This window comes from Scleropages formosus, chromosome 7 (genome assembly GCF_900964775.1).
Source record: "Scleropages formosus chromosome 7, fSclFor1.1, whole genome shotgun sequence".
NCBI lineage: Eukaryota > Metazoa > Chordata > Actinopteri > Osteoglossiformes > Osteoglossidae > Scleropages > Scleropages formosus.
In genome coordinates this window covers 30,221,861-30,234,854 of record NC_041812.1, presented here as the reverse complement: position 1 = coordinate 30,234,854, position 12,994 = coordinate 30,221,861, and the positions used below count along the sequence as shown (strand labels likewise).

The 12,994-nt window shown below is 42.6% G+C and overlaps 1 protein-coding gene across 3 annotated transcripts in view; it reads left to right on the top strand.

The window, feature by feature from the left end:
• Nucleotides 1-1,821: 1,821 nt before the first annotated feature.
• LOC108929064 (transcription factor 12-like) overlaps nt 1,822-12,994 on the top strand; it is a 70,054-nt gene continuing 58,881 nt past the window's right edge. For 2 of the 3 annotated variants that reach the window (XM_018743366.1, XM_018743365.1), the window contains exons 1-3: nt 1,822-2,012; nt 3,070-3,162; nt 4,188-4,260. In XM_018743366.1, coding sequence (XP_018598882.1) covers nt 3,082-3,162; nt 4,188-4,260 — 154 coding nt within the window. In that variant the 5' untranslated portion in view covers nt 1,822-2,012; nt 3,070-3,081. The remainder of the gene's footprint in view (nt 2,013-3,069; nt 3,163-4,187; nt 4,261-12,994) is intronic. The other variant, XM_018743367.1, reaches the window with a different exon arrangement.

Genomic DNA, 12,994 nt, shown 5'->3' with positions numbered 1-12,994 from the left:
GACACGGCGGCTACCGAGAGGGAGAGCGCATGCCGCAACTGTGAGCGGAGTTAACGCGTTCATTAATAGCTGCTTTATTTTCATTATCAATCGATATTTGTATGGTCTGTCGTATAAAATGAACGAAAGACGGGCCTGCGCAGTTCTGGATGTAGCTCAGTTCATAAGGCAGCTGTGCGCCCCTAGGCAGCCTACTATATTATATATGTTCTTCACTAACAGGTTTCCATTTATGTCTTTTTACAATATGCTCTTATTTAAAGTTGCGTCACACTGGTGCGGACGTCTCAATGCAAGTCACTTAAGAATTGACTAATCCTCTAAAATGTTTCACAGAAATAAATAGTTTTATGTATCAGCGCAGTCACGGCATGAATCAACGTGTAAAAAAGCTCTTGTAATGAAAAGTATAATTCAAATTATATAATGTAAATCTCTGCAGGGCAACCATAAAGAGCTTAATGTGCGTAACTATGAATTAGAGGCGCGCGCGCACAGTAGCTAAAACTTGTCTGTTGAATCAAATCAGTGTTTTCAAACTTCAAGCTAACAATAATAATGCGAATGGAAAAAGTATCACCAAATTTAATTATGTTCATTTAACAATTAAAGCAAACAATTAAGATGGATAAAATGCGAGGAAATCCTTCCAATATCGTTTAAGATTTTTTCTTGTAAATTCTACAAGATCTTCTGGACGTGGACAGTCTAACGCGAGACGCGCACACACTGCCGAGCAGAACCGTGCAGTTGCACGAACGGTTGTAGCAGCAGTCTCTCCCCGAGTTTTAAACGCCAACTTGAACGCATGAAAAAGACGCTGATTTGGAAATTTAATAAAACACACGAGAGACGTTTATAACACCATTTATTGTGTGGCTGCAGCGCAGCCCGGAGCGCCAGCGAGATCCTTTTCCGACGTGGAGCGACTCTGCCAGCCGGACTGCGGCTCCACAGCGGAGCCGGACGACAATCCGCTGTCAGGCGCTGACAGCTCAGCGCTGCATGAGCCGCATGTCGGCCCGGCGGAGGAAAAAATAGTCCCTTGTATTGTTTGAATTTCGTAAGAAAATCTTCCTGTTAAATACAAGTTCTCTAAAAGTTTGTCGTGGTTGACATGAGCGTGGCTACTTTCTGTTAGCGTAATTCGTTTTAAAACACGCACCAAGTAAATACTGAGTCATTTTAGCGCATTAACGCAAAAACAAACTTCAGTAAATTACTTGGATAACTTCTTGGGCTTTCCAGACAAATGAGCAGGTTTTACACTGTGTACAAAACACAAACGCTTGGGCTGCTCCCAAAGATTTTGGTTTTAAATGTACCGCCATTGACTTTAGTGTTCGCCAGTATTATTTGACAGTTATATCGCAGCTATTTTAAACAGAAATATGTTGTCTTATAATAATATCTGTGATTAGAAATCTGTACAATTCCAGCAGTCCGTGAAGGTCAAGGCACATGGACAGCGGGTCAACATGTGAGACACTGATGGTTCGGTTTGAGAGAAAAAGCCCGCGAAATGTTTCAGCACATTAAGACTTACATCTAGGAAAACAGAATAAAGAATTTGTACGGAAAAAAAAAAACAATGGCAAACCCAAGTTTTTTTTTTTTTAAATCTGTGCATGTACTTTCGGGCCGAAAGCTAAACACAAAAATTAAGAAATCAAACCAAGTTATCCTTTTCGCCCCCCCCCCAAGTTTCTGAGGTAAAAAAAATTACACTGAAGCCTGTCTCGCGCCTGTCATTCAAGTCCAACACAGAGGGGTTAAAAGAAACATATCGCTTGGCGGAGGGATACAATATCGGACGTCAACGCGATGCTAAGGTTCGCGAAGCAAAAATGTCCGCCTGAGGGAAAGTCGCTAAGTTGCGATCAGGGAATATTTCGGTGAATATCGTTGGAAACGCCTCGATTCCAAAGTCTGTCAGGCGCCAGGAGGGGAAAAGCAACGGTTCCCTTTTCACTTCCGATCGGTCCGGTTGGATTTTTTTAACGGGAAAACAGGTAAAAATAGTGGGCAGTTGGGGGAAAAGGGGCTTTCGGACTGGGGGTGAAAGAAGTTGGGATACAAAAAAAGGCTGAAGCTGGATTGAGTAACAGTCTTTTTTTTTTTTCTTTTTCCTTTTACTCTCCTACTTGGACTCGGATTGAAATGTTAACCTGCTTCCAGATGAATTATTTTACGTCTACCAAACATCCAAAGTGTAGAATTTTCTTTAATATTTCCATGTAATTGAAAGAACACACACAGCAGCAGGTTACCTCAAACGTTGGGCACGAAGCGAGTTGGTCCCCTTTCGCACAGCTGGGAATGCGTGTGAAACCCGCCCAACTGTAAGTGTAACAATTGAAATGAGTATCTAAGAAAAAGGGGGGGACCCCAAAACCGAGTATACTGAGTAAAAGGACTTATTATTGTGCGCGTGCATGAAGGTAGGGAAGCGCGTTCCCGTCGCCCGGTTCGCGGTCCCTCCTCATCCCTCGCCGTTGGGGGCGAGCGGGGCTCCGGCGGTCGGGCTTCCCGTCGCTGTCGCTTCCCCCGTCGGGGAGACGCGCGTCCCTCTCCGCGGCCGTGCTCTCCGCTTCAGGCCGCTTTCGGAGCACCGCCGGCCGCCCAGAGGCTTCTGTGTGTGCGCCGGTCCTGTGTGTCGAGTTGCGTTTGCAGCGGAGCAGTGTTTTGTCGTAAAACGGCGGTAGCGACACTTGGAACAATAATATCATCTCCCCGCCGGCGGCGCAGGGTTGAGGGTAATCGGTGTGTGCGCGTCGATCGACTTGGACTTGGAGTGCAAGACGCTTGTTTGTGCGGGTTATCTTCTGTGCCCGACCATGGCACAGTGGTCCGTACGCGCTTCGCGGCTTTCCGGGACGATGCTGGCAGTGGTGGAGTGGAGACGAACGTCCAGGCGCCCGGACAGAGCCTCCTGTTGAGCTGTTGTGTGCTTCGGGTTTATATTATGGCTCGGTTCGGCTCGGCTCGCCTCGCTAGTTCGAGCTAGGAAAGTACATGGCAATTGGGCTCAGTCAAGGCTCTCATCGTGTCCCGTGCTTGTTTGCCCAGGTGTAGGCGAGGATGGCCGGGATGAACCCCCAGCAGCGGATCGCCGCTCTCGGCACCGATAAGGAGCTGAGTGACCTGCTGGATTTCAGCGCGGTACGCGCCGCTCTCCTCTCCTGTCTTCTGCTGTCCTTTCCTCTCCTGTCTTCTGCTGTCCTTTCCTCTCCTGCCTACTGTCTTCTACTGTCCCCTCCTCTGTCTTCTGCTGTTCTTTTTTTCTCCTGTCTTCTATTGTCCTCTCCTCTACTGCCTTTTACTGTCTTCTCATCTTTCTACCCTATTCTCATCTGTCCTTTCCTGTTTTCTCATCTCTGTCCTCTCCTCTCGTACCCGAGGTACGAAGACCACCAGTATTCTCTATGATCCTCATCTCCTCTACTGTCTTCTCCTACTGTTTTCTACTGTCTCCTCATCTCTGTCCTCTTGTCTTCTCATCTGTCCTCTTCTCTACTGTCTTTTCCTGTACTTTACTCTCTTCTCCATCCTCCTGTCTTCTTCTATCTTCTCATTTCTCTCCTGTTTTCTCATCTTTCTTTTCTTCTTCTCTTCTGTCCTGTCATCTGCTGTCTTCTCCTGTCCTGTCCTGTCCTCTCATATCCTCTGCTGCACACTGGGACACAGGCTCCTCGCTCTATCAGCCGCACATTTACCCACTTCTTCAGCTGGCAGCAACTGGGCAATGGCGCGCACAGTGGGAAAGCTGATTTCTTCCATAATCGAGCAAAATGTGGTGCTTAAGCTTTGGTTTCCTCACGGGATGTGGTCATGAAGACGCTCTGGGTCTCTGTGGACAGTCACACACACTTTTTGTGAAGTCTTCTGCTGTGGTTACATGAAGGTTTGTGAGACGTTAAGACAGCAGGAGACAGTGGTTAGAGCCAGTTTTGCACTTGAAGGACACATGCTGAGGTCTCACCTTCTGCTGCTGTACCCTTGAGCAAGGCACTTAAACTGCTCCAATGAAAGTTACTCAGCTGCATATATGGGTCAATTATTGTAAGTAGCTTAGTGTACAAATTTGACAGTAATAATTTTAAAAATGCACTGTAAAAAAAAGAAAAAGTGGTGTTTGTGACACAAATTGTATTGAAAGGATGTCTAAACACAGTTTCCCCTTATAGATGTTTTCTCCGCCTGTCAACAGTGGAAAGAACAGACCCACCACTCTTGGTAGCAGTCCGTTCAGCGCATCAGGTATGGTGATCCCCCATCTTCCCCCCCTCTAACCTGGTACCTTATCTTCCTTTCCACTGTTTCCTTTCAAATTCCTCTGTACTTATTTGCTCATATAGGTACTTTCTGAAAGAAGCTGATCACGTCTAACAATACAGATTTTAAGAGGGATCATTGCTAACCAGTAGAGATTTTCTGTGAGTGACAGGAGAGGACAACAAAGAAATGGTGTTTATTTAATCAGCAGTCCACAGATTTGTCATTGCAAGATGCACATGTGCGCTTTGGACATCTGGTGAATGAAATCATATACATCCCATCTGGTACTGACTATGGAATTCCTGTTGTAAGCTACTGGTTCACAAATAAAGAATGGCTCAGGTGTCAAAAAGGATTGCACAACTTTATTTTGCTTTTATTACTGGTTGGGCGGAAACTTTCACTGCACAATATTCGTTTTTTTTTTTTTTTTTTTTTTTTTTTTTTTTTAAAAAGGATACCCTGTCTGTAAGACTTCCACATCTTGTGAGACAGAATAATAAGATTGTTGTTTCAATAAACATTAATTTTCTCTTTGCACTGACCTTCAACATTTTAAACAATTTCAAAACAACTGGAATCTTAATGATTCTCTCAGCATGAATTTCTGCTGTCATAACATTTATATTTGATGTTTGCTTTGTAGGGTTCACTATTATAAAAATTTTCTGGGTATATACTGTACGTGTTGATGGAACTCTTCCAATGTCCACGACCATTTGTTTGCTATCAGGTTTTGGTGGAATATGTGGTTGTGTTTAAAAAGCTTAGGAAAAGGCTTGGTTTTCATTTTTCTCCAGGGTTTCATCGCGAACATCAACTCTGTCAGTAGGTTGTTTTGTACACACTTGACCTCAGTATTTGTACCTTAATTGTTGAGGTTTGCAAATAATCTAAAATGTCTGATTAGAAGCCCTACTAAAATGTAGTTTTCATTAGTGTCCTGTGATCAATGAACATTTTGAGGCGAGCACCTCTGCGGTGACACATTTTTCCGTGTCAACGAATATGTTTATACAAGACTTCGTGTTTGTGTGGCCTGCTGATAGAGTGGCTAAAAAGACCATTTTGTCACCTCTGCATCCCCCCCCCCCCCCCCCCCCCCCCCCTTGAGATCCCATCCTCTCTTAAGTATGCGGGTGTTGGATCTTAAACCAACGCTGATAGATTGTTGTATTACCCCAGTAGCAGATTGGACAATCGGACATTGTGTCTACTGAATGCGTGTTTTGTGTCCGGCAACAAAGCTGTGTTTGTTGTTATCTGTGGTGGAAAAGACACACGTTTCAGTGGCGTCCGCACCCGAGTGGATTGAAGGGGATCTTTGTAACCCGAGACGGCCAATTGTTGTGGCTTGTTAGGGAGCGTGTTTCACTGAACGAAAAAGCAGGAGGATGGACCTGTTTTCTCTTTTTATATTGGATCAGCAGAGTATGTGCCTTTATGCTAATCTGAACTTAGTGCAAATAGATCCCTTTGTTTTTACCTTTGTAAAATCATGGTGTTTATGGCCTAAAGAAAAGGGGGGGGGGGGGGGGGGGAGTGGTGTTCCAGTAGTATAAAATGTATATTTTAATTTATTCATTTAGCAAATTCTTTTCTCCAAAGTGATGTACAAAGTTTACTGTGTCGTATTTAGCTGATACCTTTTCCAATGCAGTTTACAATGTTAGATTGCACTAAACTCCCTGCCCCTAACAGGGCAAAGTAACACATGATCTGGAACTGTATGTATAAATAAAATAGCCTTCAGTCTGGTATGCGGTGGTCGATTTACACTATCATCTCATTGGGCTTTGTAGTAAAATATATGGTGGCCGCACTGATAATGCTGTGGGACTCCTTGAAGTATAATTTTTAGAAAACTGTTGCATTTTAATATTGCCTTACTGCTGAGATGAACACTTTAGGTGGAGTGAATTAATGTTTTTTTTTTTTTTTTTTTTTTTAATTGGTGAAGCTGAGAAAAACATTCATAATTTTGTGAACCCCTCTCATTGTGGAAGAAATAATTTCCAGCAATCAAATAATGTGAAGTGCTAGTAGTTAAATGCATTTTTAATTACTTATTTCAGCGAGTTTGAACATGTGAAACATGTAGCCCAGTGATTGATTCATGATATCTGCTGTGTGTTTGAGGCTTGTCAGTGACTTTTGTTTTAACTGTACTTTGATGTGGATTGACTGTGCAGGACTTGTTGCAGAACAGGAGGATTTGTTTGGTGTTCAGTTTCACAGCAAGGACATGTGCCCTGTTGTCCGGCAGTCCGCTTTTTGTTTGTCTTTTGCTTTGAGCTGGTGGGAGGTGGAATTGATCCTGTTTGTGTGTGATTGTTGGGTGGGTCCACTGGTGATCCTTATGAAGTATGAGCAGCATGGCTGAGGTGTAGGCCATGATCCCTGCTGAGAGCTCCATCATCTGCCCCACAGCACCCAGCGGTCCCTTGGGGTACACCTCTTCCATGGTGTTCGGAGTGCCTGTCCCAGCTGCTTAATCCTGAGCCAGAAATCCACACACCAGTAAACCCTAAGCATGGTTTTTCACTTTAGTCCATTTTTACCCAAGTCAGACAGAGCTGACTCGTTTTTTTTTTTAAGTTTTTATTTTTTGTGCATAGTATTTGTTTTTTTTTTTTTTTTTTTTTTTAATTCTGTCAATTTTATGAACATTTGGTTTTCATAAGTGCCTTCACCTTTTGTCATAAATGCAAGAAGTGGGGACAGCCGGTAGAGTAGTTAGAGCTGCTGCTACCTCTGGACCCAAAGATTGCAGATTTGAATCTCACCTCTGGCTGTAGTACCTGTGAGCAAGGTACTTACCCTAAATTGCTCCAGTAAAATTACCCAGTTGGGCAAATGGGTAGCTAATTGTAGATAGATTAATGTTGTAAGTTGCTTTGGAGAAAAGCATCAGCTAAATGAATAAATTTAATGTGAGTGTAAATGTCTTGTTACTACTTTAAGTATATTGTAAAATAGTTGTTGAACTGTAGTTTGAGAACTTTTCCTGTGCTTTCATGGCTACGGATATCCTTGTCTGAAGGAGCCTGTGATGGTGAGATTCAGAATGATCACAGACAAGTAAGCATAGTGTAGTCAGCTCTGCTTCAAGCAACATTTTACAATGGGGAAATCATCGCCATTGGCAACCCTGACATTATTCCCAGGACACATTTATTTACAGCCTGGTTAGTATCCTGAAGCTATTTGAGATCTTATCTATGGAAATACAGTTGTTTTGAGGCTCCTGTGATTTTGAAACAAGCCAATGAGCAAGAAAACAGGAGTTAGCCCCTGTGTAATGACTATGTGCAGTAATCTTGTCACACACTGATAACTGTCGGTGTGTGTTTGGGGGGGTTGAGGGTAAAAATACAAAAAATAAAAAAAGATGCCATACTTCATGTTTGCTGAAAGGGCTGCAGCAGAATAATAGTGCCACTTGGCTGATGAATACAATCTCTGTAGGCTATGAACTGAGTTCTTGAATGGCTTCAAACCACTTTAATGTGCTTTTTTTTGGTTTGGTTTTTTTGGAGATGGCCATCATGACTGGTCTCTACATTTTTCTACGGAGCTCATGCCTTCCAGCGAGGGTCTGAAATCATTAGACCGTGATTACGCGATTACACCATGCTGATAAGCAAAAGTAAAAAGTATGCTTGCTTGCAGATCATATGTTGATTAATTTTTCTGTTAAGGCTAGATTGGCACTGTTGGGAAATATGTATTAATGACATGGCCAGAGACTGTGGATCATTTTATCTTTTTTTTTTTTTTTTTTTTTTGGTGAATCCTTAGTGAAGAAATTGACTGAAGCTTTTGAGAGTGAGAAAGTCCTTGCAGTGTAGCGGTATAAAGATGACAAGATTGTGTTTGAGCCAAGTTTGAGAAAGCTTACTCAATGGAATAACATTTTGTTTTCATTTAAAATATGTCTATTGGGACACCCGTTTTACGGTGATGTCTTTTAAAGAGTGCTGAGTGTTTGTAACTGTATTGGAATCCTCAACGCCCCCCCACCTTTCTCAGGAAGCGGTTGTCTGTCTCATCCTGTTTCTCCATCTCGCTGATTTCGGTTCTCGTGAGGGCCAATTGCACTGGGTGTGTTTATGCAAATGAACGCTGGGTGCAAAGCCTCAGATTTCGCTCGGGCACATCAGAGTTCTCTGGACGGCTCTTGTGGTCCTCACCAGTTCAACACTCTGCAGCAGAAATGGAGAGCAGTTTCCATCATCGTGTCATGGATTTGACGCAGAATTTCATATTTATCTTCATCTATACGTACATTCTAGCCTAACCCCATTTCCCCTTGCGGTACTGTCCCATACTGCTTCTTAATAGACCTACTTTTATTTGTTAAGCCCTTCTGTCATGTGAAAGGTGCTTATTTTCAAACCAAGGCAGCTGTTTATTTTTAGATAACCTGCACCCTTCTTTGTGAACTGTTGGCCGTTGGTTATTTTATTTATTTATTTTTTTCACTCCTCATTCCCCCACCCCTTTTTTGATTCCTTGAAACCCCAGCAGCCGGAATTGGTGCCTCTTCCTGGTAGAATGTGTCTGCTCCTGAGGGGAGGAGTTTGGACATCTCTCCTTTCATGTACCACAGGTCGCCTCCCGCAGTAGTTACAGTGAATCATGCGGTTGCCATGGTGACGGAGGGCCTTTGAAGGCAGGTTACTTGGCACGGCTTTCGCGGCTTTTTACAGTTTTCCTCCAGGAGGTGAGATCATCAGTACACAGCACAGTCGAAAATGTCAGCACCCTCCAAATTGTAGAATTCGTAAGAGGCACCTTAAAAACAAAAAAAAAAAAACTGCACTACAACTGTGGTGTTCCATTGGTTGTGAATGATAAAAGGAAAAAAAAAGGTCACTTGTGTGTCTTTAGTTCTATGGAAAAATGACAGACCATTTTTATTCATACAGCAGTGAACTTTCTTTTTTGCTGTTTACCAAAAAAGCGCATTCTTCTTAAAGGAAAAATAATATTTTTATTCTGGTTATAGTTTAAAAAGCTCTTTTTTTCCCTTCTTGGCTTGGGATGGCTCCTGTCGAAACAGATTTTCCAAAACTTTCACATCTGGGTTTTTCTACCACTGCTGTGGTTACAAGCTGTGAAGTCTTTGAGGTCAGAGGTCACTCTGAGGTCAGAATTTAGTGGTATTGGCTGCAGCACAGACCCTGGGGATGGAAGCCTGAGAGGTGTATCACTAAGTGGTCAAGTAGACCAGCAGAAACAGAACTGTCCTCCAAGCCCTGATCTCAGATCAGTTAAAGCAGCTGTAATTTTAGCCCTAGTAGGCCACAGGAAAAAATGTGAATTGTGCCAGGGAACACTAGCTCTGGGCAAAGAGCAATTTTAGAGGTGAACATATGGAATATGCATATATATATCTCTATTTCAGAGCCCCTGATTTTGAATTCTTTGTAAATATATGGGAGCCTTAATTTTCAGGAAAATGGTTATTCTTGTTTTGCTCAATGTTTGACAAATTTTAGTTTTTTGAGGTGCAATGGGTTTTGCAGATGTCAGAGCGGCCTTGTTCTCCGAAGAGTCCCAGCTCTCTTTGGTGTCCTTTAAATAGGTGGACCACCCAACAAATCAACATCAATGAGATGTGAGAGAAGTCATTGGCATGTTAGTGGAGTGGAGTTGACACCGCAGTTGGCGATGAGAAGCTGTGATCCCCCTTGGAGCTTCACTGGATCTCACACACTGGTGGACTGTTGGGGTCTTAACCATTTTTTAATGCCTTTTTCTGATGAAATGTTATCTCCTTGAACAGTGCTGGCAGCTGTGAAAAGGATGGAATCTCAGAGCATGGCTTTAACATGTACATGTAGGTTCCCCTCTCACTATTGATCAGTTTTCAGAATTTTTAGCTCTTTCATCCTGTGGTACTTTAATTTACACATTTTCCCTAGAATTTCATTACAATGAAAGCCAGTAAATGGAAACATTTCGGTATATATATTTTTGTTTAATGGTCTGTAACTTAGTAAAAAATGGGACAGAAACATTGACATCTGGTCGCACATTTAGGTTGGAATTATCACTTTGAAGCATCAGTAAGTAAAGGAGGCTAATTCCTTCAAATAGTAAAAATACTCTGATCTGATGTCTTTCACGTCTGTGTTATTGACAGAGTAGTGAATGGAACAATTTGGTGAATTTCCCCTAATTTTTCTCCCCCAAAAAAGGCTGTCTAAAAAAATGCATGCTGGTGTTTGTCTTCAAAGTAGTCGACTCCGTCAGAAAACACAGAATGCATGCAGGCAGGCGGGTGGTTGTGTTGCCTGCGAGTAGTCTCGCCTGCGGCCAAATTGTAATTATCACCGCGGCGCTAGGAGCTCTGTCTGCAAAGATTTAGCAATGAAATGCTTTTGTGGAGGCTTATGCGCCAGCCTTAATGCTTTTAATGATGCATCTGACACCATCGGTGGTACTTGTGTCTTTAGGCTTCGTGGGTTTCTAAATTCAGCTTAATAACCTATTAATGGGGCTCGGTTTATACAGGAAAAACACATTTAGCCCTCTAAAGGCAATTAACTCTTTATGCTGTTAGTTTGTAGGCCCCTCTTTTTGCTTTTCACCGGTCAAGGATTTCTCCAGACTTGTGACCTAGGTACAGTATTTATAGAATAGTACTTACAATTTTTTTCCATGTCTTATATTGTTTCCATATTTTACCTTATTTGATCCGCGGTCTGTAGTATACTGTGAGTCTACTCATGACCTCCTTTTGTGATGGTGTGTTTGTGCCATGGCATATGTAGTTTCTTTTAATGTTTTGGCATATACTGATATTTATTTTACACATTTTTGTAAATACTGTGTTGCTGAATTCAGGTTCTTTTCCCAGACACCAGGAAACTATGCAAATGAGTTATATTTCACACTGCACAGTTCTGCAAATGCACATCATTCGGTCAAGTTCTTGTTTCTGTGTTTTAATGGTTCTGTTTATTATACAAGCATCATCATGACAAAGATGTTTGTTTTTCCAGCCTTTCAGCCTGGTTTAACTGAGCTCCGTCAGTCCCACTTGATCCAAACAATGTGTGTGAAGCCTGTGCCTGCTTCAGTACACGCACACAGCCGTTTACACGTGACCTATCACTAGCTGGATGAAGTTAGGTGCGAGTGCAAAGCATTACCTAGGGATTGATACCTTCATCAGGATTTTTATGTGGGATGTAAACTTCCAATAAATCAAAGCCTGATCAATTGCCGTAGCTGTACTGGCCCCAACGCATTACCCACTTCCTTCCAAATAACACACACACATTTTCAGAACCGCTTGTCCCATCTCCCCCCCCCCCACTTTTCTTTTTGCATTTTTAGGTATAGGTTCTGAGATTGTTTCCTTGCGCCATATAGCACACCAGGCCAACTGAACTTCAGTCTTCTTTCTATAAAGCTGGAGGATTAATGCACATGGAATTCTAAAATTTCTGCTTTGAATTTCTTTTGAAGGATTTAAAGCTGTAAAATCGAGAAGATGGAATCTAGCTGAATCTCAGTGTTTAAAAAAAAAAAAAAATCCAGTTGTATCTCTAAGTAGATTTAATTATTTACTATGGGTATAAACATTTTCTTTAGTATGATGAAATCATGTTCACATTTTGTAGCAGGATTTTGTTGCCGATGCCCATGTGTGCCGCTGTGTATATGTGATAGACCTCCATCTGATGCTGGTGAGGCAATACTATGCGGCATGATGGGGGTATTTGCCTGTTGCCAGGGCGACAGTAAGCTTCAAACCCTGCCGTGATGTTGCACGTCCAGCTTGCCTGTGTAATGTTTGCCATAACCTCGACATGGTGTCAGTGAGCCAGGGTGGATAAAGTGGGCAAGCACACAGGAGAGTACTGGAGGTTGGCAGGAGCAGCGCATCATGGCCTGTCATTGCTGTTTCTAGTGGTACTGCTGACAACATTCTGCTTTTGGGGATATGGATTGGGGGTTAGAGGGCAGGGAAATGGGATATTGCCTTCACATGCTCCGTTCCTGCCCTCCAGTGTCACCTTCCACTGTTGGCTGAGTTTGGAAAAGGTGCCGTGTAAAGGCAGTCACAATGGCGTGGTGGTCATGTGTGAAAGCAGGGGCACTTTAGCACATTCATAGTGGGCATATGTAGGTATTTCTTAGTGTGTTGTCTCTGGTCATACTAAGGTTAGCAGCTGGTAGCACCGATATTATTGTAACCGCAGCTCTGATTAACTCTGCTAATGAGCAGCTCAATGAAAGGAAAGTCTTTTGATGTAATGAATGTTGTTGCGACTGGGCCCGTGTGTGGCTCTAATTGCAATATAATCCTTTTGCTCTTTTTTTAAATTTTTTAAAAATTTTTTTATTTTAAGCATAGAGCCTATGGGTGTCAAGGGTAATGAAGCAGGTTACGGTTAAGTCCATCTTTTTTCTGGGCTAAATATTGTGTAGTGGTGAACTTGTGAACGGTTTCAAGTTGATGCTGCAAAGGAGCCCTGCCTTTGTAACTTGAATTACTCGAGTAAACAGCCAGCAGTGTGGATGGATAAAGTGTGAACTAACATGCTACAGCTTGCTTTAGATGAAAGCATGTGCTAAGCATCTACCATTAATGTTTATAGTGTTAGTTACTGTATATGAGGCCAAAAGCTTAGATCGTGGAGGTGGGAAACACAAACCAGTCACCTTTTTCCCCCCTCCCTTGCCCGATTCTGCTGAA